Consider the following 26364-nt stretch of genomic DNA (forward strand, 5'->3'; position numbering starts at 1 on the left):
AGTGTGTAGTGAGCCAGTGTGTGTAGTGAGCCAGTGTGTAGTGAGCCAGTGTGTAGTGAGCCAGTGTGTGTAGTGAGCCAGTGTGTAGTGAGCCAGTGTGTGTAGTGAGCCAGTGTGTAGTGAGCCAGTGTGTAGTGAGCCAGTGTGTGTAGTGAGCCAGTGTGTAGTGAGCCAGTGTTGTCAGTGAGCCAGTGTGTGTAGTGAGCCAGTGTGTGTAGTGAGCCAGTGTGTAGTGAGCCAGTGTGTTAGTGAGCCAGTGTGTGTAGTGAGCCAGTGTGTGTAGTGAGCCAGTGTGTAGTGAGCCAGTGTGTGTAGTGAGCCAGTGTGTGTAGTGAGCCAGTGTGTAGTGAGCCAGTGTGTGTAGTGAGCCAGTGTGTAGTGAGCCAGTGTGTGTAGTGAGCCAGTGTGTAGTGAGCCAGTGTGTAGTGAGCCAGTGTGTGTAGTGAGCCAGTGGTGTAGTGAGCCAGTGTGTAGTGAGCCAGTGTGTAGTGAGCCAGTGTGTGTAGTGAGCCAGTGTGTAGTGAGCCAGTGTGTGTAGTGAGCCAGTGTGTGTAGTGAGCCAGTGTGTGTAGTGAGCCAGTGTGTAGTGAGCCAGTGTGTAGTGAGCCAGTGTGTGTAGTGAGCCAGTGTGTGTAGTGAGCCAGTGTGTAGTGAGCCAGTGTGTGTAGTGAGCCAGTGTGTGTAGTGAGCCAGTGTGTAGTGAGCCAGTGTGTAGTGAGCCAGTGTGTAGTGAGCCAGTGTGTAGTGAGCCAGTGTGTGTAGTGAGCCAGTGTGTAGGTGAGCCAGTGTGTGTAGTGAGCCAGTGTGTGTAGTGAGCCAGTGTGTAGTGAGCCAGTGTGTTAGTGAGCCAGTGTGTGTAGTGAGCCAGTGTGTAGTGAGCCAGTGTGTAGTGAGCCAGTGTGTGTAGTGAGCCAGTGTGTAGTGAGCCAGTGTGTGTAGTGAGCCAGTGTGTAGTGAGCCAGTGTGTAGTGAGCCAGTGTGTGTAGTGAGCCAGTGTGTAGTGAGCCAGTGTGTAGTGAGCCAGTGTGTGTAGTGAGCCAGTGTGTAGTGAGCCAGTGTGTAGTGAGCCAGTGTAGTGCAGTGTGTAGTGAGCCAGTGTGTGTAGTGAGCCAGTGTGTAGTGAGCCAGTGTGTAGTGAGCCAGTGTGTAGTGAGCCAGTGTGTGTAGTGAGCCAGTGTGTGTAGTGAGCCAGTGTGTAGTGAGCCAGTGTGTGTCGTGAGCCAGTGTGTAGTGAGCCAGTGTGTGTAGTGAGCCAGTGTGTAGTGAGCCAGTGTGTAGTGAGCCAGTGTGTAGTGAGCCAGTGTGTAGTGAGCCAGTGTGTAGTGAGCCAGTGTGTGTAGTGAGCCAGTGTGTAGTGAGCCAGTGTGTGTAGTGAGCCAGTGTGTAGTGAGCCAGTGTGTAGTGAGCCAGTGTGTAGTGAGCCAGTGTGTAGTGAGCCAGTGTGTAGTGAGCCAGTGTGTAGTGAGCCAGTGTGTAGTGAGCCAGTGTGTAGTGAGCAGTGTGTAGTGAGCCAGTGTGTAGTGAGCCAGTGTGTGTAGTGAGCCAGTGTGTAGTGAGCCAGTGTGTGTAGTGAGCAGTGTGTAGTGAGCCAGTGTGTGAGTGAGCCAGTGTGTGTAGTGAGCCAGTGTGTGTAGTGAGCCAGTGTGTAGTGAGCCAGTGTGTAGTGAGCCAGTGTGTGTAGTGAGCCAGTGTGTAGTGAGCCAGTGTGTAGTGAGCCAGTGTGTGTAGTGAGCCAGTGTGTGTAGTGAGCCAGTGTGTAGTGAGCCAGTGTGTGTCGTGAGCCAGTGTGTGTAGTGAGCCAGTGTAGTGAGCCAGTGTGTAGTGAGCCAGTGTGTAGTGAGCCAGTGTGTGTAGTGAGCCAGTGTGTGTAGTGAGCCAGTGTGTAGTGAGCCAGTGTGTGTAGTGAGCCAGTGTGTGTAGTGAGCAGTGTGTGTCGTGAGCCAGTGTGTAGTGAGCCAGTGTGTGTAGTGAGCCAGTGTGTAGTGAGCCAGTGTGTGTAGTGAGCCAGTGTGTAGTGAGCCAGTGTGTGTAGTGAGCCAGTGTGTGTAGTGAGCCAGTGTGTAGTGAGCCAGTGTGTGTAGTGAGCCAGTGTGTGTAGTGAGCCAGTGTGTAGTGAGCCAGTGTGTGTCGTGAGCCAGTGTGTAGTGAGCCAGTGTGTGTAGTGAGCCAGTGTGTAGTGAGCCAGTGTGTGTCGTGAGCCAGTGTGTAGTGAGCCAGTGTGTGTAGTGAGCCAGTGTGTAGTGAGCCAGTGTGTAGTGAGCCAGTGTGTGTAGTGAGCCAGTGTGTAGTGAGCCAGTGTGTAGTGAGCCAGTGTGTGTAGTGAGCCAGTGTGTAGTGAGCCAGTGTGTAGTGAGCCAGTGTGTGTAGTGAGCCAGTGTGTAGTGAGCCAGTGTGTGTAGTGAGCAGTGTGTGTAGTGAGCCAGTGTGTAGTGAGCCAGTGTGTGTAGTGAGCCAGTGTGTGTAGTGAGCCAGTGTGTGTCGTGAGCCAGTGTGTAGTGAGCCAGTGTGTGTCGTGAGCCAGTGTGTAGTGAGCCAGTGTGTGTAGTGAGCCAGTGTGTGTAGTGAGCCAGTGTGTAGTGAGCCAGTGTGTGTAGTGAGCCAGTGTGTGTAGTGAGCCAGTGTGTAGTGAGCCAGTGTGGTAGTGAGCCAGTGTGTGTAGTGAGCCAGTGTGTAGTGAGCCAGTGTGTGTCGTGAGCCAGTGTGTAGTGAGCCAGTGTGTGTAGTGAGCCAGTGTGTGTAGTGAGCCAGTGTGTGTAGTGAGCCAGTGTGTAGTGAGCCAGTGTGTGTAGTGAGCCAGTGTGTGTAGTGAGCCAGTGTGTAGTGAGCCAGTGTGTGTAGTGAGCCAGTGTGTGTAGTGAGCCAGTGTGTAGTGAGCCAGTGTGTGTAGTGAGCCAGTGTGTGTAGTGAGCCAGTGTGTAGTGAGCCAGTGTGTGTCGTGAGCCAGTGTGTAGTGAGCCAGTGTGTGTAGTGAGCCAGTGTGTGTAGTGAGCCAGTGTGTAGTGAGCCAGTGTGTGTAGTGAGCCAGTGTGTGTAGTGAGCCAGTGTGTGTAGTGAGCCAGTGTGTAGTGAGCCAGTGTGTGTCGTGAGCCAGTGTGTAGTGAGCCAGTGTGTGTAGTGAGCCAGTGTGTGTAGTGAGCCAGTGTGTAGTGAGCCAGTGTGTGTAGTGAGCCAGTGTGTGTAGTGAGCCAGTGTGTAGTGAGCCAGTGTGTGTAGTGAGCCAGTGTGTGTAGTGAGCCAGTGTGTAGTGAGCCAGTGTGTGTCGTGAGCCAGTGTGTAGTGAGCCAGTGTGTGTAGTGAGCCAGTGTGTGTAGTGAGCCAGTGTGTAGTGAGCCAGTGTGTGTCGTGAGCCAGTGTGTAGTGAGCCAGTGTGTGTAGTGAGCCAGTGGTGTAGTGAGCCAGTGTGTAGTGAGCCAGTGTGTGTAGTGAGCCAGTGTGTAGTGAGCCAGTGTGTAGTGAGCCAGTGTGTGTAGTGAGCCAGTGTGTGTAGTGAGCCAGTGTGTAGTGAGCCAGTGTGTGTCGTGAGCCAGTGTGTGTCGTGAGCCAGTGTGTGTAGTGAGCCAGTGTGTGTCGTGAGCCAGTGTGTGTAGTGAGCCAGTGTGTAGTGAGCCAGTATGTGTAGTGAGCCAGTGTGTGTAGTGAGCCAGGTGTGTAGTGAGCCAGTGTGTGTAGTGAGCCAGTGTTTAGTGAGCCAGTGTGTTAGTGAGCCAGTGTGTGTAGTGAGCCAGTGTGTGTAGTGAGCCAGTGTGTAGTGAGCCAGTGTGTGTAGTGAAGCCAGTGTGTGTAGTGAGCCAGTGTGTAGTGAGCCAGTGTGTGTCGTGAGCCAGTGTGTGTAGTGAGCCAGTGTGTAGTGAGCCAGTGTGTGTAGTGAGCCAGTGTGTGTAGTGAGCCAGTGTGTAGTGAGCCAGTGTGTGTAGTGAGCCAGTGTGTGTAGTGAGCCAGTGTGTAGTGAGCCAGTGTGTAGTGAGCCAGTGTGTAGTGAGCCAGTGTGTGTAGTGAGCCAGTGTGTAGTGAGCCAGTGTGTGTCGTGAGCCAGTGTGTGTAGTGAGCCAGTGTGTAGTGAGCCAGTGTGTAGTGAGCCAGTGTGTGTAGTGAGCAGTGTGTGTAGTGAGCCAGTGTGTTAGTGAGCCAGTGTGTGTAGTGAGCCAGTGTGTGTAGTGAGCCAGTGTGTGTCGTGAGCCAGTGTGTAGTGAGCCAGTGTGTGTCGTGAGCCAGTGTGTAGTGAGCCAGTGTTGTAGTGAGCCAGTGTGTGTAGTGAGCCAGTGTGTAGTGAGCCAGTGTGTGTAGTGAGCCAGTGTGTAGTGAGCCAGTGTGTAGTGAGCCAGTGTGTGTAGTGAGCCAGTGTGTGTAGTGAGCCAGTGTGTAGTGAGCCAGTGTGTGTAGTGAGCCAGTGTGTAGTGAGCAGTGTGTGTAGTGAGCCAGTGTGTGTAGTGAGCCAGTGTGTAGTGAGCCAGTGTGTGTAGTGAGCCAGTGTGTAGTGAGCCAGTGTGTGTAGTGAGCCAGTGTGTAGTGAGCCAGTGTGTAGTGAGCCAGTGTGTAGTGAGCCAGTGTGTGTAGTGAGCCAGTGTGTAGTGAGCCAGTGTGTGTCGTGAGCCAGTGTGTAGTGAGCCAGTGTGTGTAGTGAGCCAGTGTGTAGTGAGCCAGTGTGTAGTGAGCCAGTGTGTGTAGTGAGCCAGTGTGTAGTGAGCAGTGTGTAGTGAGCCCAGTGTGTGTAGTGAGCCAGTGTGTAGTGAGCCAGTGTGTAGTGAGCCAGTGTGTGTAGTGAGCCAGTGTTGTCAGTGTGTAGTGAGCCAGTGTGTAGTGAGCCAGTGTGTGTAGTGAGCCAGTGTCTAGTGAGCCAGTGTGTGTAGTGAGCCAGTGTGCTGTAGTGAGCCAGTGTGTAGTGAGCCAGTGTGTAGTGAGCCAGTGTGTGGTGAGCAGTGTGTAGTGAGCAGTGTGTAGTGAGCCAGTGTGTAGGTGAGCCAGTGTGTAGTGAGCCAGTGTGTGTAGTGAGCCAGTGTGTAGTGAGCCAGTGTGTGTCGTGAGCCAGTGTGTAGTGAGCCAGTGTGTGTAGTGAGCCAGTGTGTAGTGAGCCAGTGTGTAGTGAGCCAGTGTGTGTAGTGAGCCAGTGTGTAGTGAGCCAGTGTGTAGTGAGCCAGTGTGTGTAGTGAGCCAGTGTGTAGTGAGCCAGTGTGTGTAGTGAGCCAGTGTGTAGTGAGCCAGTGTGTAGTGAGCCAGTGTGTAGTGAGCCAGTGTGTAGTGAGCAGTGTGTACGTGAGCCAGTGTGTGTAGTGAGCCAGTGTGTAGTGAGCAGTGTGTGTCGTGAGCCAGTGTGTAGTGAGCCAGTGTGTCATGAGCCAGTGTGTAGTGAGCCAGTGTGTGTAGTGAGCCAGTGTGTAGTGAGCCAGTGTGTAGTGAGCCAGTGTGTGTAGTGAGCCAGTGTGTAGTGAGCCAGTGTGTAGTGAGCCAGTGTGTGTAGTGAGCCAGTGTGTAGTGAGCCAGTGTGTAGTGAGCCAGTGTGTAGTGAGCCAGTGTGTAGTGAGCCAGTGTGTAGTGAGCCAGTGTGTAGTGAGCCAGTGTGTGAACGTGAGCCAGTGTGTAGTGAGCCAGTGTGTGTAGTGAGCCAGTGTGTAGTGAGCCAGTGTGTAGTGAGCAGTGTGTGGTGAGCCAGTGTGTAGTGAGCCAGTGTGTAGTGAGCCAGTGTGTAGTGAGCCAGTGTGTAGTGAGCCAGTGTGTAGTGAGCAGTGTGTGTCGTGAGCCAGTGTGTAGTGAGCCAGTGTGTGTAGTGAGCCAGTGTGTAGTGAGCCAGTGTGTGGTGAGCCAGTGTGTGTAGTGAGCCAGTGTGTGGTGAGCCAGTGTGTAGTGAGCCAGTGTGTAGTGAGCCAGTGTGTAGTGAGCCAGTGTGTAGTGAGCCAGCCTGTGGCAGAGCATTGCTTCAGACACACACACACCCGTTCACACTGTCAGGAGTGTATTCGGAGAGAGGAGCTTGAGTAAATCTCCGGCCATCTGCTTTAACAGCTCGGTCACTTTGGATTGAGTGGCAAATCCACAGCACTGCGTCACTGTCAGCCTGTCCTTCTCTGCAACTCTCTCTCTTCCCTCTGTTTAACTCATTCACCAGCAAATAAGGAAAAGTGTCTCAACACAAAGATGTCATTATTATGTGATAAAGCACTCGACATCTGTATTTCCACATGCACGTGCATTTGATTGGCCTACGTGTGTCTTAAAACTTGATTCTTGAACGCGTGTGATAAGCGTTCGATCACGTGACCTGCCGTCTCTGGATGAGAAGGAGAGCCGCTCAAGGTTAAACAGGAGGGGGCGGGGCCGAGGATCACGTGACTCCTGTGGGGACCGGTGAATGGCTGACGGAGCAAGAGATAAGAGACTGATACGATATCACTTCATCAAAAAAGAGAGAAAAAAATTCACTGATGTAAATTAACTATAAACACACCGTATTGCATTTCTCATAGACAGAAATTAATCTCTGAAAATGCATACACACACAAAAAATCATGACTACACTAGTAGATTAGGTCGCACGGGAATGGGAGTATTTAGTAAAAGTTAGACGAGCTGAACAGTCCTGATGATAAAAATAGAAGCAGCCTGATTTTATTAATGCTGTGTAAAATTCACACATGACGTTCCAGGAATCATCCAACAGCAGCATCTCTTCCTATAGGCGCATCATCACCACCATCATCATCATCATCCTCGCGTGAGGGAGGAGACAGGAGGCGAGACTCAGACCTGTCTGTCGCTCTCGGGCCTGTGGACCAGCATCCCTCTCTCCCCCCCTCTCTCTCTCTCTCTCTCTCTCTCTCTCTCCATGCAGCAGTGTGTCGGATTGAACTACGCTCTCCATGACTGAGACATGCTCGCCTTCGCTTTAGTCGCTGGATCTGTGTGGGTTGTTCTAGGTGAGTGTTCCGTCTTACTGGTTTATTCTGCTGGAGAACACATCTCCGATCGCGAGACACGCCAGTGCCGCAGTGCCAGAGATGGACATTATTAAAGGCTCAGGATCTCAAATCCTGTAGTGTCTCGAAGCTTCACTGTCTCTCTCGCTCAGATCGCTATTCGAAACGCGACTCTGTTAACATCGCCTCTGGTAGATTGAGCGAGCTACGGGAAATGAAGCGGCTGCTCGCTGCAGCACGTAAGTTGCTGATCGTGATGTTTTCTGTTATACGGCATTAAACGCTGCAGATCTTATGCGACGCGTTAATATGTGAGAATGACTTTATGTGTGTGACATGTGGTGACAGGAGACAGATATGGGTCATATTTCTGTTATGTTCGTGTAAGGGCCGCATTTTATAGCACGTCCTTTAAAGCGGCTAGTTTGCCGGTGTCGTGCTTCATTGTTACGCAGAGACCGCTGACGTCACGAGCGAGCGCGCCTCCTGATTGGCGGAGCTGTCCAGCGCAGAGGTGCTGACTCCGCCCACTGCTCACTGCATTGCTTTATTACGACTTCTGCGGGCAGGGCAAAGTCTTTCTTCAGTGTGTGTTAACATCAAGCATCACTGTAGGCAGAATCTATAACGACTGGAGCTGCTGCACCTTCACAATCACATCTGGATAATTGAGTTTCACTTGAAAATACGTGCATGATGAACTGACCACTGCAGGGTATTTTACTCACACGCTTCGGGTAGCAAGTTTTGGACTTTAAATGGATCACGTTCTTTACAGTGTGGCCTTCACATCATGCATTTTTCATGGCCATGTGTTAGCGAATAGTGCCTGGACGCCGTCTAACCCGAGCCTCCAGCTGCCATGTGCTGCGTATGAATTATGCAGCGGTCCAGTGTGACGAGAGACTGAGGTGAACCTAATCTTTTACCTCGTCCTCCATAATTTAAAGATTTAGGCTTACCAACACTTTCTGTCTTCTCCATTGAAATGTGCGTATCATCATAGCTGGCCCTCAGCGACCGGTTCACAAGCCAACTTGGCATTGACTGTAAAGGGAATGTGCTGTACAGGACAAGCAAACTTTCATCATTATGAAGACATATTCAAAGAAATGAAACTGAGATATTCAGAATTAAAAAAGAGAGTTGACACAAAAATTCTATAATTTACTCTGTTCCAAACTTTGTTCCAAACCTGCATGAGTTTCTTTCTTTCACCCATTGAACACAAAGCAAGATATTCTGAAGAATGTTGGTGACTGAACAGTTGATGGGTTACAGAAGAAGAAACTCAGGTTTGGAGGAACATGAGACTGAGTAAATGATGACAGAGCTTTCTTGTTTTGGGTGAACTATCTTGGGAATCCCACAGTGTGTTGGTGAACGCTTCTGCTTTCAGATTGCTGATGTTTACAGGAACACCAGAAACACTGAGATCCTCTTTCGCCAGCAGTCATGTGTGTGTCCACACACACTTCACCACCAGAGGTTTCACAGTGCGCTGAATGGGGAAAACTGATGTTCATGAGTGTGTGAAGGGCTCAAATGATGCTTAGTGAGCAGAAGAAAGTGCTGAGTGAGCACAGGACTGGTGACACTGGTGACACTGGGGAGACTGGGGAGACTGGTGACACTGGGGAGACTGGTCACACTGATGACACTGGGGAGACTGGTGACACTGGGGAGACTGGGGACACTGGTGACACTGGTGACACTGGGGAGACTGGGGAGACTGGTGACACTGGGGAGACTGGTCACACTGATGACACGGGAGACTGGTGACACTGGGGAGACTGGGGACACTGGGGAGACTGGTGACACTGGGGAGACTGGTGACACTGGGGAGACTGGTCACACTGATGACACTGGGGAGACTGGTGACACTGGGGAGACTGGGGAGACTGGGGACACTGGGGAGACTGGTGACACTGGGGAGACTGGTGACACTGGGGAGACTGGTCACACTGATGACACTGGGGAGACTGGTGACACTGGGGAGACTGGGGAGACTGGGGACACTGGGGAGACTGGTGACACTGGGGAGACTGGGGAGACTGGGGACACTGGGGAGACTGGGGAGACTGGTGACACTGGGGAGACTGGTGACACTGGGGAGACTGGTCACACTGGTGACACTGGGGAGACTGGGGAGACTGGTGACACTGGGGAGACTGGTGACACTGGGGAGACTGGGGACACTGCTGACACTGGGGACACTGGTGACACTGGGGAGACTGGTCAGGTCATGTGTGATGCTGGACACACTGGTGAGACTGGTGAGACTGGTCAGGTCATGTGTGAAACTGGAGACACTGGTGACACTGGGTAGCCTGGGGAGACTGGTCAGGTCATGTGTGATGCTGGAGACACTAGTGACACTGGGTAGCGTGGGTAGCCTGGGGAGACTGGGGACACTGGGGACACTGGGGAGACTGGGGACACTGGGGAGACTAGGGACACTGGGGACACTGGTGACACTGGGGACACTGGGGAGACTGGGGAGATTGGTGACACTGGGGACACTGGGGAGACTGGTGACACTGGGGAGACTGGGGACACTGGTGCTACTGGGGACACTGGGGAGACTGGTGACACTGGGGACACTGGGGACACTGGGGAGACTGGTCAGGTCATGTGTGATGCTAGAGACACTGGTGACACTGGGGACACTGGTGACACTGGTGAGACTGGGGACACTGGTGACACTGGTGAGACTGGGGACACTGGGGACACTGGTGACACTGGGGACACTGGGGAGACTGGTCAGGTCATGTGTGATGCTGGAGACACTGGTGACACTGGGGAGACTGGTGACACTGGGGAGACTGGTCAGGTCATGTGTGATGCTGGAGACACTGGTGACACTGGGGAGACTGGGGAGACTGGTCAGGTCATGTGTTATGCTGGAGACACTGGGGAGACTGGGGAGACTGGTCAGGTCATGTGTTATGCTGGAGACACTGGGGACACTGGGGAGACTGGGGAGACTGGTCAGGTCATGTGTGATGCTGGGGACACTGGTCTTGTGTTGGATATTATCTGTTTCTCTCGTCTGTAGAGCTTTATACAGCACTGATTCACTGTAGGGATTCTGGGGGGCAGAAATATAAAGGATGTTGACTTGCTTCACTGAAAGTTTCTGAAACACTGAAACCAATGTTTAAAGACATTCAGTTCAGATGAAATCTTTTTATTTCTGAGTTTTGATCTCCAAACTCTTGTACAGTGTTGTTTCAAAGCAGCTTCAGATTCAGCATATTCTCATCTGAGAGTTTCCTTGCAGTCAAATCAATAATGCAGCATTTCTGAATATTATTTGTGTTTTAAACGGCGCTGTGACTTCACAATGTGTTTCATCTTTGTTCAAGTAGAAGAATAAATATAACCGAATCCACCTGAGGTTACACATCTTTCACCGGTCAGGCAGAAATAGTGTTTTGATATTGATACAGATGATATAGATAATATAGCTGTGTTCCCCTGCGCTTGCTCTAAACATGTATCTGTGAATGTGTTATTTATATGTCAGTCAGTGTGTGTGTGTGTGTGTGTGTGTGAGAGCTGTAAGCTAAGCCTGCGTATCATGTAGTCAAGGGTAGATGGAGGAGGAGAGAGAGGGAGAGGGAGGGGCGAGAGACATGCATCTGCTGAGGGTGGTGTGATACGGTGGCCACGGAGGCTCACAGCAGACTGATGCGTTTCGCTTTCCCTGCCTGTGTGTGTGTGTGTGTGTGTGTGTGTGTGTGTCTGTGGGCGCGGGAGCTGATCACAGGTAGACTAATACCAACCTACACACACACACACACACACACACACACACACACACACACACACACACACACACACACACACACACACACACACACACACACACACACACACACACACACACACTCAAACATTTATGTCTAAACATAAGATTTATGTATTTGAATTGCACATAACATTTTCATCCATTTGGATTGCATAGTTTTAACATAAACAAATTAATAAACGGAATGTGATTCATATTTGTCAGTCATACATAAATGAAAGAGGTTAGATTTATGTAATAGTAACAGCAAAACGCCCATGTTAAATTAACACTGCTCGTTGTTCATATGTGTGCACACCACAGAGTTAAAGTACCACTGAAGCAGTGTTGAAGTTAATGAGATATTTAAGTGATGATTGCGCATTAATGATGAACACCTGCTGTTAACAAGCAGAATCACTGAAGAACAGAGAAACACAAGAACTACAGCTGACTTCAGCCACAGCCTAAGGGGGCTTTCACACTGGGCTGGTTAGCTGCGGTCCGAGCCGAGCGCGTTTGCTCCCGGCGCCCCTGAATACATCACAATAAGCTAAAACGCATGCGCAGGTCACTTTACTTCCTGAACAAGTGCGCACCCGAGTCCGTGCTGCTTTCACATTCACGCGAGCCGCGGCACGGTTCGGGAGCAGCCGAACTCAGACCACCTCCTCCAGGCAGACTCGGGTTCGGGACCCCAGTGCGCATCAGGTCCCATGACAGCGTTCACATTAGCGATGTTTCATGCGAACCGTGCCCCGTTCCCAACTACACTGCCCGTGTGAAAGCCCCCTAGATGAAACCAACTGAAGATAAAAGAAGACATTAAATCTCTCAAGATCTCAGCAGAGGATTAAACAACTCCACAAACAGCGTTACCAGCTTCACTTACTAAACAGGTTTTTATGTTTAACTTTATTTATGAAATAATAGTTTCATTTGAAGTCACCATGATGGTGGTCAGTGTTTGCTTTTTTTTTGGACACACACACACACACACACACACACACACACACACACACACACACACACACACACACACACACACACACACACACACACACACATAAAGACACACACACACACACACACACACACATAAAGACACACACACACACACACACACACTCACACACACTCTCTCTCACACACACTCACTCACACACACACACACACACACACACACACACACAAACACACACACACAAACACTCACACACACTATTATGGGATGCCTCAGGTATAGACAGCTCTTTAGGGTAACAGATGCAGGTGAGCACTTCATCAGTGCAGAGACTCACACACATGACAGGAAGTGACATCAGGAACTCCGGGCCAGGGAAAAGTGGACAGACTCTAAATAGCCCGTGTAAAGCAAGGGTCACTCGTGTCCATCTGTTAGTGCACTAATAGCCCATAATCTCCTGTGAAAGGGGTGGGGGCGGAGCTTACTCTTCAGACCCCGCCCTCAGGGTGCACAGCAGCCAATCATCGCTCTCCACAGGCTATAAAGGCTGTGAATGGACACTCATGGAGACGGTGGTCTAGTGACCAGAGGACAGAAACGTGTCCTGATCGGATGAGTTGTGTGTTTGAGGAGCAGTAGCTCAGGTGATGTTGAGGAGGACGAGCATCAGATTTGCTGTAGGTTTGATAACTCGTGAACAAGAAGCACACTTTAGCTTACTTTAAAAAGAGAGCATACTTTATAAGAAGATACTTAAGTGTGAAATTCATGTAATGTTTTTGGACACTTCCAATTCCATTAGTTGCAAGTAAATTAAAATGCATTAATGTTGCTTTTGTGACCTATTTAAGTACTTCAGTACAGCTTTATATGTAATTTCATAATGACGTGTGTGTTGTTAAGTGTGCTGCCGCATGACAAGCATTTATGGTAAACTAAAGTATACTCTAGTGTCATTTCTACTGAATGTCATGCATTAAACATATTTGTAATGTTGCAAAAGATTATTAAAACATAATCCCAGTTTATATGAAGTGTCTTTAACTACTGTGCATTAACATTTAAATTAATAATTTGATACAATACTCTTACATACATGTTTTATCAAAACCAACTTTAGCTGGAAATAACATTATTCAAAATCGATATAAAGCCAAAACAATCTCTGTTACCGTAAATTGTATGTTTATCTCTGTAAAGCTGCTTTGAAACAATCAAGCGCTATATAAATGAAGATGACTTGACTTGACTTGACTTGACTTGACTGAACCCTACAAGTATTATTTATAATGCAAGTACTGTATATAGTAGTTAAAGACATCTCATATAAAGTGGGACCAAACATTCTAATTTGACAGAATTACAAAGTGAATTTTTGAAGTGTTATGAATATGAAGACGAGTGGAAGTGCTTCATCTGAGCTTTTGACAGATATTCAGCTTCAGTCATTATCCAGTTATTCGAGATGTTGTGAACAGTGTGTAGTGTCTCGATGAAGATGATGATGAAGGACAGCTTTACACACAGCTCTGTTTAATCTGTTAGACGACACCGGGGGTTTGAGTTCATCATGTCACACACAGACTTTAAAATAAATGTTACATTATATAATGATGAACGATCATCGGATTGGAAATGTCACGAAACCATATGTTTTCAAAAGTTTGCATCTTTATGAACTAGTGATCTTTTAGCAGTGTTCGAAGAATGATGCTTTGTCAGAATGAGAATATATTATATTTCATATCCTGCACACGGCCTGGCGATAATCCCTTGATAATCTACGGCGTATAAATGAAAGCTCGTGCATCGGGACAGACATGCATCAGATTATCTGTCGTTTCCCAGGAGACTTCAGTCCGAAAGCCACGTCTAAAGATCTGTGCTTCTAGACAAACTCCCCACTTTAGGTTATTATAAGTAATAATTACAGCATTACAGAGTTAATTATGAGTGCACAGAAAAACTGTTAAACATGCAGTCTGGACTGGAAGAAAGCTTCAAGTAAATGGACTTCACAAACAATCAATACTTACAAAAGACAATTCAGCAGTTTTGGTGCCATAAACAACCATAAGATCAATATGCATTATTGACCAAGCATATGCATTAGTCCCCGTCTCCCAATAACAGTCCAGATATTTTCATCCTTGCTCTTCACGTCCAGATGTTTGTTATGGCGTTTTCAGATGAAATCTGTTCCAGTTCCTCAATGATGCTCAATGTCTGCTAAGATTCCTGAACAAATGAGAAATTAATTACGATGTTGTATTTTACCAAATATTAATGTAAACAGTACAATCATCTTGTTGTTGCTGTCTATGGAGACCCGCGAGGAAAAGAAGTGCACTTTTCTGTTTTCAATAGGCACTTGTAGTGTACTTCAAATCCTTAAAGGTACAAAGGTAATAAAATATCCAAAAATCGCTTGCACAGTGTGATATATATCCTGCAGTTGTGTATTTACAATATCCCAAAAGTCTCCAAAGATTTTTTATTTCAGAGAAATTCCAATTTTAAATAAGTGGCCGTCCCGTAAAAAAATGTCGCCTGTCAATGACGCAATATCCGCTATCCTCGGTTTCCGCTCGTACTGCCATAGCCATGACGTAACCATGGCGACAGACGTGGACAACTGCGCAGTGCGTAACGTTTAGCGGCACGCAGTTCTCGTTTCTTTCACACATAGACCATGGCAAGCAGACTTTGTGACAAACAAGGAGAACTAAAATGAGGATCAATATCAGCGTGGCGTTTTTGAGATGCCGAGAGCTAGCGTCCGCGGCTAACTTGGACTCGACAGAGCTTCACGAGTCACGACAGCTTTATTAGACAGGTGAGCAAATGTACATAAAACAAATCAATGTTATATAACGTTAGCTCAAAATGATGAAATGTTAGAATATGGTCAGTATATTATTCTAATGTTGATCTAGCTCACTGCTAGTTTCGTATAGCAAACGAACTAACACGTAGTATAACATTATAACTTTCAACACACATTTAAATGCCGTTTAGTGTGATAGTGTAACGTTAGACCGAGTGAAGCAGCGCTGCGTTCCCTCACAAGTTTAATTCGTCTAATAAACTGACCTGTGTGAGTAATCCAGCACTCGCGGTAGTTCGGTAGAATTAAATGTCCTTATTCCTTTATATCCGCGGGACTCGCGTGTGATATCTGTCTCTTTAGCAATCGCGACCTGCTTCATACCACTGTAATGTTAAAAAACATGAATGTTTGCACTCATCCATAAACATTATTAGATCCATCAGCTTGACAGCAAGTCCCATCATTCAGCTCATCACTGCGTCATCAACCTACGCCTGTTTTATTGTTGGAAACTGCGCCCTCTTGTGGCGAAAAAAACCTACATATTGTGCCTTTAAAGTCAGCATGAAATCAAATTTGACAAATCATCTTTTAAATGTAATATTGTAGTGTTTATTATAAATGATTTATCTGTGCACTTCATTATTTTTTTTAAATTCATGTACCCTTATAATCTTTAATCAAATACATTACCCTTCCCTCCCCCCTCGAAACGACTTCTCTTTCGGTCACGTGCAATGGCGAAAGGGTGTGGCCAGAGCTATCAGCCTCTCAGAGAACCTGTCAGTGTCAGCGCCCAACCTCCAACGATCCAATCAATTCCCGAAGGACGAAATCAAGCCCCGCCCTACATTTTTTTCTAATTTCAGAAGCCGTTTCACTCGGATATACGTCACAACAAGGAAAAAATGACAATCTCAACTTCCCTTTCATGCCGACTTTAAACTATATATTAAAAAATATATATACTTGCAGATAATATAGTATTAATGAAATAAAAGGCCACTTAAAGGGCACCTATTATGCCCCTTTTTAAGTCTCAGTGTCCCCAGAATGTGTGTGTGAAGTTTCAGCTCAAAATACCCCCCAGATCAGTTATTATATAATGTTGTAAATGGCCATTTTTGAGTGGAAGGAAAAACATGCTGTTTCCTGCATGTATCTTTAAATGCAAATGAGCTGCTGCTCCGCCCCCTTTCCAGAAGAGGGCGGAGCCTGTACAGCTCGTGCCTCAGATCTTGTGACATTGCAGTTCTTTATCATCATCATGAAAGTTTATTATCTGCATGTGTTTTAAAGTCCCCCTATCATGGTTTTTCGAATATTCCCTTTCATGCAGTGTGTGATATTGCTGTTTGTGGATGTAAACGTTCTGCAAAGTTGTAAAGTGGAAAGTGCACGATAAATAAAGCTATTGTCTCCCAAAAGAAAGAATCGACTTTGTACCGCCTTCACGAGTCGTTTGTGTTTCGAATCCCAACGCTTTACGGTTCTACATCACTAGAAGATACATTTGCATAATACCCGCCTATGTTGTACATTATCAGCCCTGAAACGTCATTTTACTGACGACTGTTTCGCCAATCTCTTTGAGTTCTACGCGAGATTCGCTAAACGCTGGCTCTAGAAAGACGGGTCAGTGCTCAGTTTATTTGGACCAACTCGCTCCTCAGAATCACAACCTGTATTAATTATTGATGTACATATTTTCTACCGAGAGTTCAAAATAGTTTTGTGTTGTATATTGTGTAGGTCTCCGGCTAACTCACGTTATCACTGTCTTCCTGAAACACTTCTGCTGATCAGCCGTGGTCGATCACTATTACCTATAACTGTGTCTATTAGTGCAGATCGTCTGTCGTTCTCACTACTTTGAGGAAAGATAAATGATGGAGCAAGATTTGTTTTACAAACTTTAATGTTTCATCAGGCATTCACGCTAGAGCTGGGAGAAACACACTGTTATTGATACAGTTCCTGAATGTTCACTGCAATAAATTAGAAATGTAATCAGTTTGTTGATGGACACACACTTGTTAATGCTGATGGTGAGGAATTACAGTTGCAACATCTCATAATGTTCCTCAAACTGAGTGGTGTATCACTGAGAAACACTGAGTCCTTCTCGAGTCATCCTCGTGATGGAGGTTCAGGTTGAATAACTAGTTCTTCCAATGTTTCATTATCGGACTCACCTCTGGAGCTGAAGTTCAGTTATGGTAATTGGCATATAGCTTCTGACTTAGACCAATCACAACAGACTGGCCATCTGGCCAATCAGAGCAGAGTATCTCTCAGAAAAGAGGGATTTAGTGAGACTGATTCATCCATCGAGTTGTTTGAGAATCATTGAAAAATGTGGTGATGTTCAATATATATTATGAGAAAATGAAAGTGTTTTTTTACCTTTGATGCATGTACACCTGTTGTAGGAGACTCCAAAACAACATTAGGAGCCTTTAAAATAGCACAATAGCGGCAATTTAAAGCCATATCAGTCTAAACTTCTGATATATGGTTTTCTGAGCGCACCACACACCCGAATAACGCGCACAGAAAGCTGGGTGTCAGACGGAGCGACCCGTGAGTAAACAGAAGGGCGGAGTCTGTCAGCATTCATGGGCGGGGTCTATGCTAATAGGGAGGGGTCCGTCAGCAGTCATTGGCGGGGTCTATGCTAATCGGGTGGGGTCCGTCAGCACTCATGGGCGGGGTCTATGTTAATAGGGCGGGGTCCGTCAGGAGTCATGGGCGGGGTCTATGTTAATAGGGCGGGGTCCGTCAGAAGTCATGGGCGGGGTCTATGTTAATAGGGCGGGGTCCGTCAGCAGTCATGGTCGGGGTCTATGTTAATAGGGCGGGGTCCGTCAGCAGTCATGGGCGGGGTCTATGTTAATAGGGCGGGGTCCGTCAGCAGTCATGGGCGGGGTCTATGTTAATAGGGCGGGGTCCGTCAGCAGTCATGGGCGGGGTCTATGTTAATAGGGCGGGGTCCGTCAGCAGTCATGGTCGGGGTCTATGTTAATAGGGCGGGGTCCGTCAGCAGTCATGGGCGGGGTCTATGTTAATAGGGCGGGGTCCGTCAGCAGTCATGGGCATGGGCTGTCCACTGTTTATTATTTATGGTGATTAAAGGAGTGGGTGGATTTTTACCATTATAGGGGGGTTGTGTACACACCCTGCCAACACACATTTAGTGAATCTTAAATCATCATTTATTAATTTAGGGGCTGTTTACGACAACTGAAAACAGAAAACTTTTAATGCGTTCATTTACACGACAACAGTGTTGTCGTATAAAGCCCAGCACAACTTCCAATATGTTATTAGCAGAGTAAGTATTCTTCAGTAAAGTATGGTAAGCGCCCGCTTTAGATCTGCACTCATTGAGTTCTGTGACACTAACAGCACATTCAGATCCTTTCATTGTGTTTTACAACATCTCTCAGTTAGCTGTCTTTTTAAATTGACCAGGACGAGAGCTGAGACGTGAACTTTAAACATCAGATGCGTCAATATCCCGCGTTCGCTGCTCCACGGTTCAGACACTTCTGCTCCTCGCACCGGTGAGTTATTAGTTATTAGTTACGCTCTCGATACTGCGCCGATGCCTCTCTGATTTCATATGATGTTTATGTGGTATATTCATTTTGCATGAGAGATTGCCACAGGGGAAACAGCTAAAGAAATCTAATTCCTGTTGATCAACTTCCATTTTTGGAAGAGTTCATGAATGAGATCAACAAATAAAGCCGAACTGCAGGATCAGCCACACATGTGTGTTCATGAGTTCATTACCGTAACTCGTCACTAACACGACTGTCAGACTGTTCACAAAGCAAAGAAAGGGTTACGCTTCAGCTCCATGGCCATCGGCAGGCGTTTCACTCACTATAACTGTGCTATGACTACTAACTCTCATTTGAGGATCAGTAGACTGGTAGATCAGGGTTCAGGTTAGTAGAATAAATTAATATGAACCAAAGTTACTTGCGGAGCATCAAAATAAAGTGTTGACAAAGACAGACACAGATCTTCTGTCAGTGGGAGCAACCCTTACGTTCATGAGTTAATATTGATCTGATTGAATTGATTGAAGTAATTACAGCTGGATCATGCAGTCAGATTCCTAAAATGAAATACTTGTAATTACATTTACCTTTTAAAATACTCATAATCAGATTAGAGTTACTTACAGGATTAATTATTGTTCAGAGAATGGCAGTAGAATCAAAGCGAAAGGTCTCGAGGTTTTGTTGGCTTTTGAGGATCATAGAGTTGACTGATGAACCGTTGGACAGACTCTCAATAAAGAGGACCTTAGTGAGCACAGGCTCTGTTGATTTCCAGAGTTGTTTAGTTGTGTGTGTTCAGTATAGTCAGATAGCATGTTAATATGTAAGCCATTAGAAGAAGGCCGAACGCTGTTGAGGTCTAGATAAACTCTGTGTTGTGTCACTGTGACTTTGTGTTATCTTTACATCAGCTTGTGTTCATATAGTGTCTGTGTGTCTGTGTGTGTGTGTGTGTGTGTGTGTCAGAGCTCAGCTCCACTCTGATGGAGAAGATGCAATCTCGGGATCTTCTGCTGGGTCTTCATCTGCCGGAGCTGGAGGATCTGGGTGAGTTTATCCGTTCTCTGCCCACCTCGACTCTGCTGGGTCTGGGTGCGCTCACTGCGGTTCTGGCCTACTGGATCTCCCATCGCCCGCGAGCCATCGTCCCACCCTGCGACCTGCGGCATCAGTCCAGAGAAGAGCAGGTACAGGACTATACACGATCCCCTATACACTCTACACACCTCCTGATCCCCTATACGCTCTACACACCTCCTGATCCCCTATACACTCTACACACCTCCTGATCCCCTATACGCTCTACACACCTCCTGATCCCCCATACGCTCTACACACCTCCTGATCCCCTATACACTCTACACACCTCCTGATTCCCTATACACACTCTACACACCTCCTGATCCCCTATACGCTCTACACACCTCCTGATCCCCTATACACGCTCTACACACCTCCTGATCCCCTATACACGCTCTACACACCTCCTGATCCCCTATACGCTCTACACATCTCCTGTTCCCCTATACACGCTCTACACATCTCCTGATCCCCTATACACGCTCTACACACCTCCTGATCCCCTATACACGCTCTACACACCTCCTGATCCCCTATACACGCTCTACACACCTCCTGATCCCCTACACGCTCTACACACCTCCTGATCCCCTATACACGCTCTACACACCTCCTGATCCCCTATACACGCTCTACACACCCCCTGATCCCCTACACGCTCTACACACCTCCTGATCCCCTAAACACGCTCTACACACCTCCTGATCCCCTATAAACTCTACACACCTCCTGATCCCCTATACATGCTCTACACACCTCCTGATCCCCTATACACTCTACACACCTCCTGATCCCCTATACACGCTCTACAGACCTCCTGATCCCCTACACGCTCTACACACCTCCTGATCCCCTATACACACCTCCTGATCCCCTAAACATGCTCTACACACCTCCTGATCCCCTATACACTGTACACACCTCCTGATCCCCTATACACGCTCTACACACCTCCTGATCCCCTATACACGCTCTACACACCTCCTGATCCCCTATACACTCTACACACCTCCTGATCCCCTATACACACTCTACACACCTCCTGATCCTCTACACACCTCCTGACCCCTATACACGCTCTACACACCTCCTGATCCCCTAAACACGCTCTACACACCTCCTGATCCCCTATACACTGTACACACCTCCTGATCCCCTATACACGCTCTACACACCTCCTGATCCCCTATACGCTCTACACACCTCCTGATTCCCTATACACACTCTACACACCTCCTGATCCCCTATATGCTCTACACACCTCCTGATCCCCTATACACGCTCTACACACCTCCTGATCCCCTATACACTCTACACACCTCCTGATCCCCTATACACACTCTACACACCTCCTGATCCCCTATACGCTCTACACACCTCCTGATCCCCTATACGCTCTACACACCTCCTGATCCCCTATACACGCTCTACACACCTCCCGATCCCCTATACACTCTACACACCTCCTGATCCCCTATACATGCTCTACACACCTCCTGATCCCCTATATGCTCTACACACCTCCTGATCCCCTATACACGCTCTACACACCTCCTGATCCCCTATACACTCTACACACCTCCTGATCCCCTATACATGCTCTACACACCTCCTGATCCCCTATACACGCTCTACACACCTCCTGATCCCCTATACACGCTCTACACACCTCCTGATCCCCTATACACTCTACACACCTCCTGATCCCCTATACATGCTCTACACACCTCCTGATCCCCTATACACGCTCTACACACATCCTGATCCCCTATACACTCTACACACCTCCTGATCCCCTATACACGCTCTACACACCTCCTGATCCCCTATACACTCTACACACCTCCTGATCCCCTATACACTCTACAGATCTCCTGATCCCCTATACACGCTCTACACACCTCCTGATCCCCTATACGCTCTACACACCTCCTGATCCCCTATACACGGTCTACACACCTCCTGATCCCCTATACACTCTACACACCTCCTGATCACCTATACGCTCTACACACCTCCTGATCCCCTATACACGGTCTACACACCTCCTGATCCCCTATACACTCTGTACACCTCCTGATCCCCTATACGCTCTACAGAGCTCCTGATCCCCTATACACGCTCTACACACCTCCTGATCCCCTATACACGCTCTACACATCTCCTAATCCCCTATACGCTCTACACACCTCCTGATCCCCTATACACGCTCTACACACCTCCTGATCCCCTATACACGCTCTACACACCTCCTGATCCCCTATACGCTCTACACACCTCCTGATCCCCTATACACGGTCTACACACCTCCTGATCCCCTATACACTCTACACACCTCCTGATCCCCTATACACGCTCTACACACCTCCTGATCCCCTATACACTCTACACGCCTCCTGATCCCCTATACACTCTACAGATCTCCTGATCCCCTATACACGCTCTACACACCTCCTGATCCCCTATACACGGTCTACACATCTCCTGATCCCCTATACGCTCTACACACCTCCTGATCCCCTATACACGCTCTACACACCTCCTGATTCCCTATACACTCTACACACCTCCTGATCCCCTATACACGCTCTACACACCTCCTGATCCCCTATATGCTCTACACACCTCCTGATCCCCTATACACGCTCTACACATCTCCTGATCCCCTATACACGCTCTACACACCTCCTGATCCCCTATACACACTCTACACACCTCCTGATCCCCTATACACTCTACACACCTCCTGATCCCCTATACACGCTCTACACACCTCCTGATCCCCTATACACTCTACACACCTCCTGATCCCCTATACACTCTACAGATCTCCTGATCCCCTATACACGCTCTACACACCTCCTGATCCCCTATACACGCTCTACACATCTCCTGATTCCCTATACGTTCTACACACCTCCTGATCCCCTATACACGCTCTACACACCTCCTGATCCCCTATACACTCTACACACCTCCTGATCCCCTATACACGCTCTACACACCTCCTGATCCCCTATATGCTCTAAACACCTCCTGATCCCCTATACACGCTCTACACATCTCCTGATCCCCTATACGCTCTACACACCTCCTGATCCCCTATACGCTCTACACATCTCCTGATCCCCTATACACGCTCTACACATCTCCTGATCCCCTATACGCTCTACACATCTCCTGATCCCCTGTACGCTCTACACACCTCCTGATCCCCTATACACTCTACACACCTCCTGATCCCCTATACACTCTACACACATCCTGATCCCCTATACATGCTCTACACACCTCCTGATCCCTTTTACACTCTACACACCTCCTGATCCCCTATACACGCTCTACACATCTCCTGATCCCCTATACGCTCTACACACCTCCTGATCCCCTATACATGCTCTACACACCTCCTGATCCCCTATACGCTCTGCACACCTCCTGATCCCCTATACGCTCTACACACCTCCTGATCCCCTACACGCTCTACACACCTCCTGATCCCCTATACACGCTCTACACACCTCCTGATCCCCTATACACGCTCTACACACCTCCTGATCCCCTATACACGCTCTACACACCTCCTTATCCCCTATACACTCTACACACCTCCTGATCCCCTATACACTCTACACACCTCCTGATCCCCTATACACTCTACACACCTCCTGATCCCCTATACACTCTACACACCTCCTGATCCCCTATACACGCTCTACACACCTCCTGATCCCCTATATGCTCTACACACCTCCTGATCCCCTATACACGCTCTACACATCTCCTGATCCCCTATACGCTCTACACACCTCCTGATCCCCTATACCCTCTACACATCTCCTGATCCCCTATACACGCTCTACACATCTCCTGATCCCCTATACGCTCTACATATCTCCTGATCCCCTATACGCTCTACACACCTCCTGATCCCCTATATGCTCTACATATCTCCTGATCCCCTATACACGCTCTACACACCTCCTGATCCCCTATACACTCTACACACCTCCTGATCCCCTATACACTCTACACACATCCTGATCCCCTATACACGCTCTACACACCTCCTGATCCCCTATACACGCTCTACACACCTCCTGATCCCCTATACACGCTCTACACACCTCCTGATCCCCTATACACTCTACACACCTCCTGATCCCCTATACACGCTCTACACACCTCCTGATCCCCTATACACGCTCTACACACCTCCTGATCCCCTTTACACGCTACACACCTCTACACACCTCCTGATCCCCTATACACGCTCTACACACCTCCTGATCCCCTATACACGGTCTACACACCTCCTGATCCCCTATACACTCTACACACCTCCTGATCCCCTATACACGCTCTACACACCTCCTGATCCCCTATACACGCTTTACACACCTCCTGATCCCCTATACACTCTACAGATCTCCTGATCCTCTATACACGCTCTACACACCTCCTGATCCCCTATACACGCTCTACACATCTCCTGATCCCCTATACGTTCTACACACCTCCTGATCCCCTATACACGCTCTACACACCTCCTGATCCCCTATACACTCTACACACCTCCTGATCCCCTATACACTCTACAGATCTCCTGATCCCCTATACACGCTCTACACACCTCCTGATCCCCTATACACGCTCTACACATCTCCTGATCCCCTATACGTTCTACACACCTCCTGATCCCCTATACACGCTCTACACACCTCCTGATCCCCTATACACTCTACACACCTCCTGATCCCCTATACACGCTCTACACACCTCCTGATCCCCTATATGCTCTACACACCTCCTGATCCCCTATACACGCTCTACACATCTCCTGATCCCCTATACACGCTCTACACACCTCCTGATCCCCTATACACGCTCTACACATCTCCTGATCCCCTATACGCTCTACACACCTTCTGATCCCCTATACACGCTCTACACACCTCCTGATCCCCTATATGCTCTACACACCTCCTGATCCCCTATACACGCTCTACACATCTCCTGATCCCCTATACGCTCTACACACCTCCTGATCCCCTATACGCTCTACACATCTCCTGATCCCCTATACACTCTACACACCTCCTGATCCCCTATACACTCTACACACCTCCTGATCCCCTATACACGCTCTACACACCTCCTGATCCCCATACACGCTCTACACACCTCCTGATCCCCTATACACGCTACACACCTCTACACACCTCCTGATCCCCTATACACGCTCTACACACCTCCTGATCCCCTATACGCTCTACACACCTCCTGATCCCCTATACACGGTCTACACACCTCCTGATCCCCTATACACTCTACACACCTCCTGATCCCCTATACACGCTCTACACACCTCCTGATCCCCTATACACTCTACACACCTCCTGATCCCCTATACACACTCTACACACCTCCTGATCCCCTATACACTCTACAGACCTCCTGATCCCCTATACACGCTTTACACACCTCCTGATCCCCTATACACGCTCTACACATCTCCTGATCCCCTATACGCTCTACACACCTCCTGATCCCCTATACACGCTCTACACACCTCCTGATTCCCTATACACTCTACACACCTCCTGATCCCCTATACACGCTCTACACACCTCCTGATCCCCTATATGCTCTACACACCTCCTGATCCCCTATACACGCTCTACACATCTCCTGATCCCCTATACACGCTCTACACACCTCCTGATCCCCTATACACACTCTACACACCTCCTGATCCCCTATACACTCTACACACCTCCTGATCCCCTATACACGCTCTACACACCTCCTGATCCCCTATACACTCTACACACCTCCTGATCCCCTATACACTCTACAGATCTCCTGATCCCCTATACACGCTCTACACACCTCCTGATCCCCTATACACGCTCTACACACCTCCTGATCCCCTATACACGCTCTACACATCTCCTGATCCCCTATACACGCTCTACACACCTCCTGATCCCCTATACACACTCTACACACCTCCTGATCCCCTATACACTCTACACACCTCCTGATCCCCTATACACGCTCTACACACCTCCTGATCCCCTATACACTCTACACACCTCCTGATCCCCTATACACTCTACAGATCTCCTGATCCCCTATACACGCTCTACACACCTCCTGATCCCCTATACACGCTCTACACATCTCCTGATTCCCTATACGTTCTACACACCTCCTGATCCCCTATACACGCTCTACACACCTCCTGATCCCCTATACACTCTACACACCTCCTGATCCCCTATACACGCTCTACACACCTCCTGATCCCCTATATGCTCTACACACCTCCTGATCCCCTATACACGCTCTACACATCTCCTGATCCCCTATACGCTCTACACACCTCCTGATCCCCTATACGCTCTACACATCTCCTGATCCCCTATACACGCTCTACACATCTCCTGATCCCCTATACGCTCTACACATCTCCTGATCCCCTGTACGCTCTACACACCTCCTGATCCCCTATACACTCTACACACCTCCTGATCCCCTATACACTCTACACACATCCTGATCCCCTATACATGCTCTACACACCTCCTGATCCCTTTTACACTCTACACACCTCCTGATCCCCTATACACTCTACACACCTCCTGATCCCCTATACACGCTCTACACACCTCCTGATCCCCTATATGCTCTACACACCTCCTGATCCCCTATACACGCTCTACACATCTCCTGATCCCCTATACGCTCTACACACCTCCTGATCCCCTATACGCTCTACACATCTCCTGATCCCCTATACACGCTCTACACATCTCCTGATCCCCTATACGCTCTACACATCTCCTGATCCCCTGTACGCTCTACACACCTCCTGATCCCCTATACACTCTACACACCTCCTGATCCCCTATACACTCTACACACATCCTGATCCCCTATACATGCTCTACACACCTCCTGATCCCTTTTACACTCTACACACCTCCTGATCCCCTATACACGCTCTACACATCTCCTGATCCCCTATACGCTCTACACACCTCCTGATCCCCTATACATGCTCTACACACCTCCTGATCCCCTATACGCTCTGCACACCTCCTGATCCCCTATACGCTCTACACACCTCCTGATCCCCTACACGCTCTACACACCTCCTGATCCCCTATACACGCTCTACACACCTCCTGATCCCCTATACACGC

The 26364-nt window shown here is 48.5% G+C and overlaps 1 protein-coding gene across 2 annotated transcripts in view; it reads left to right on the plus strand.

The window, feature by feature from the left end:
• Positions 1–6688: 6688 nt before the first annotated feature.
• acsl6 (acyl-CoA synthetase long chain family member 6) overlaps positions 6689–26364 on the plus strand; it is a 62960-nt gene continuing 43284 nt past the window's right edge. The window contains exons 1-2 of one of the 2 annotated variants that reach the window (XM_056244808.1): positions 6689–6908; positions 19040–19260. In XM_056244808.1, coding sequence (XP_056100783.1) covers positions 6863–6908; positions 19040–19260 — 267 coding nt within the window. In that variant the 5' untranslated portion in view covers positions 6689–6862. Of the gene's footprint in view, positions 6909–7118; positions 7148–19039; positions 19261–26364 lie in introns of those variants that run through there. The other variant, XM_056244809.1, reaches the window with a different exon arrangement.

This window comes from Rhinichthys klamathensis, unplaced genomic scaffold (assembly GCF_029890125.1).
Source record: "Rhinichthys klamathensis goyatoka isolate OS25496 unplaced genomic scaffold, OSU_Roscu_1.1 h1tg001110l_1, whole genome shotgun sequence".
Taxonomy (NCBI): domain Eukaryota; kingdom Metazoa; phylum Chordata; class Actinopteri; order Cypriniformes; family Leuciscidae; genus Rhinichthys; species Rhinichthys klamathensis.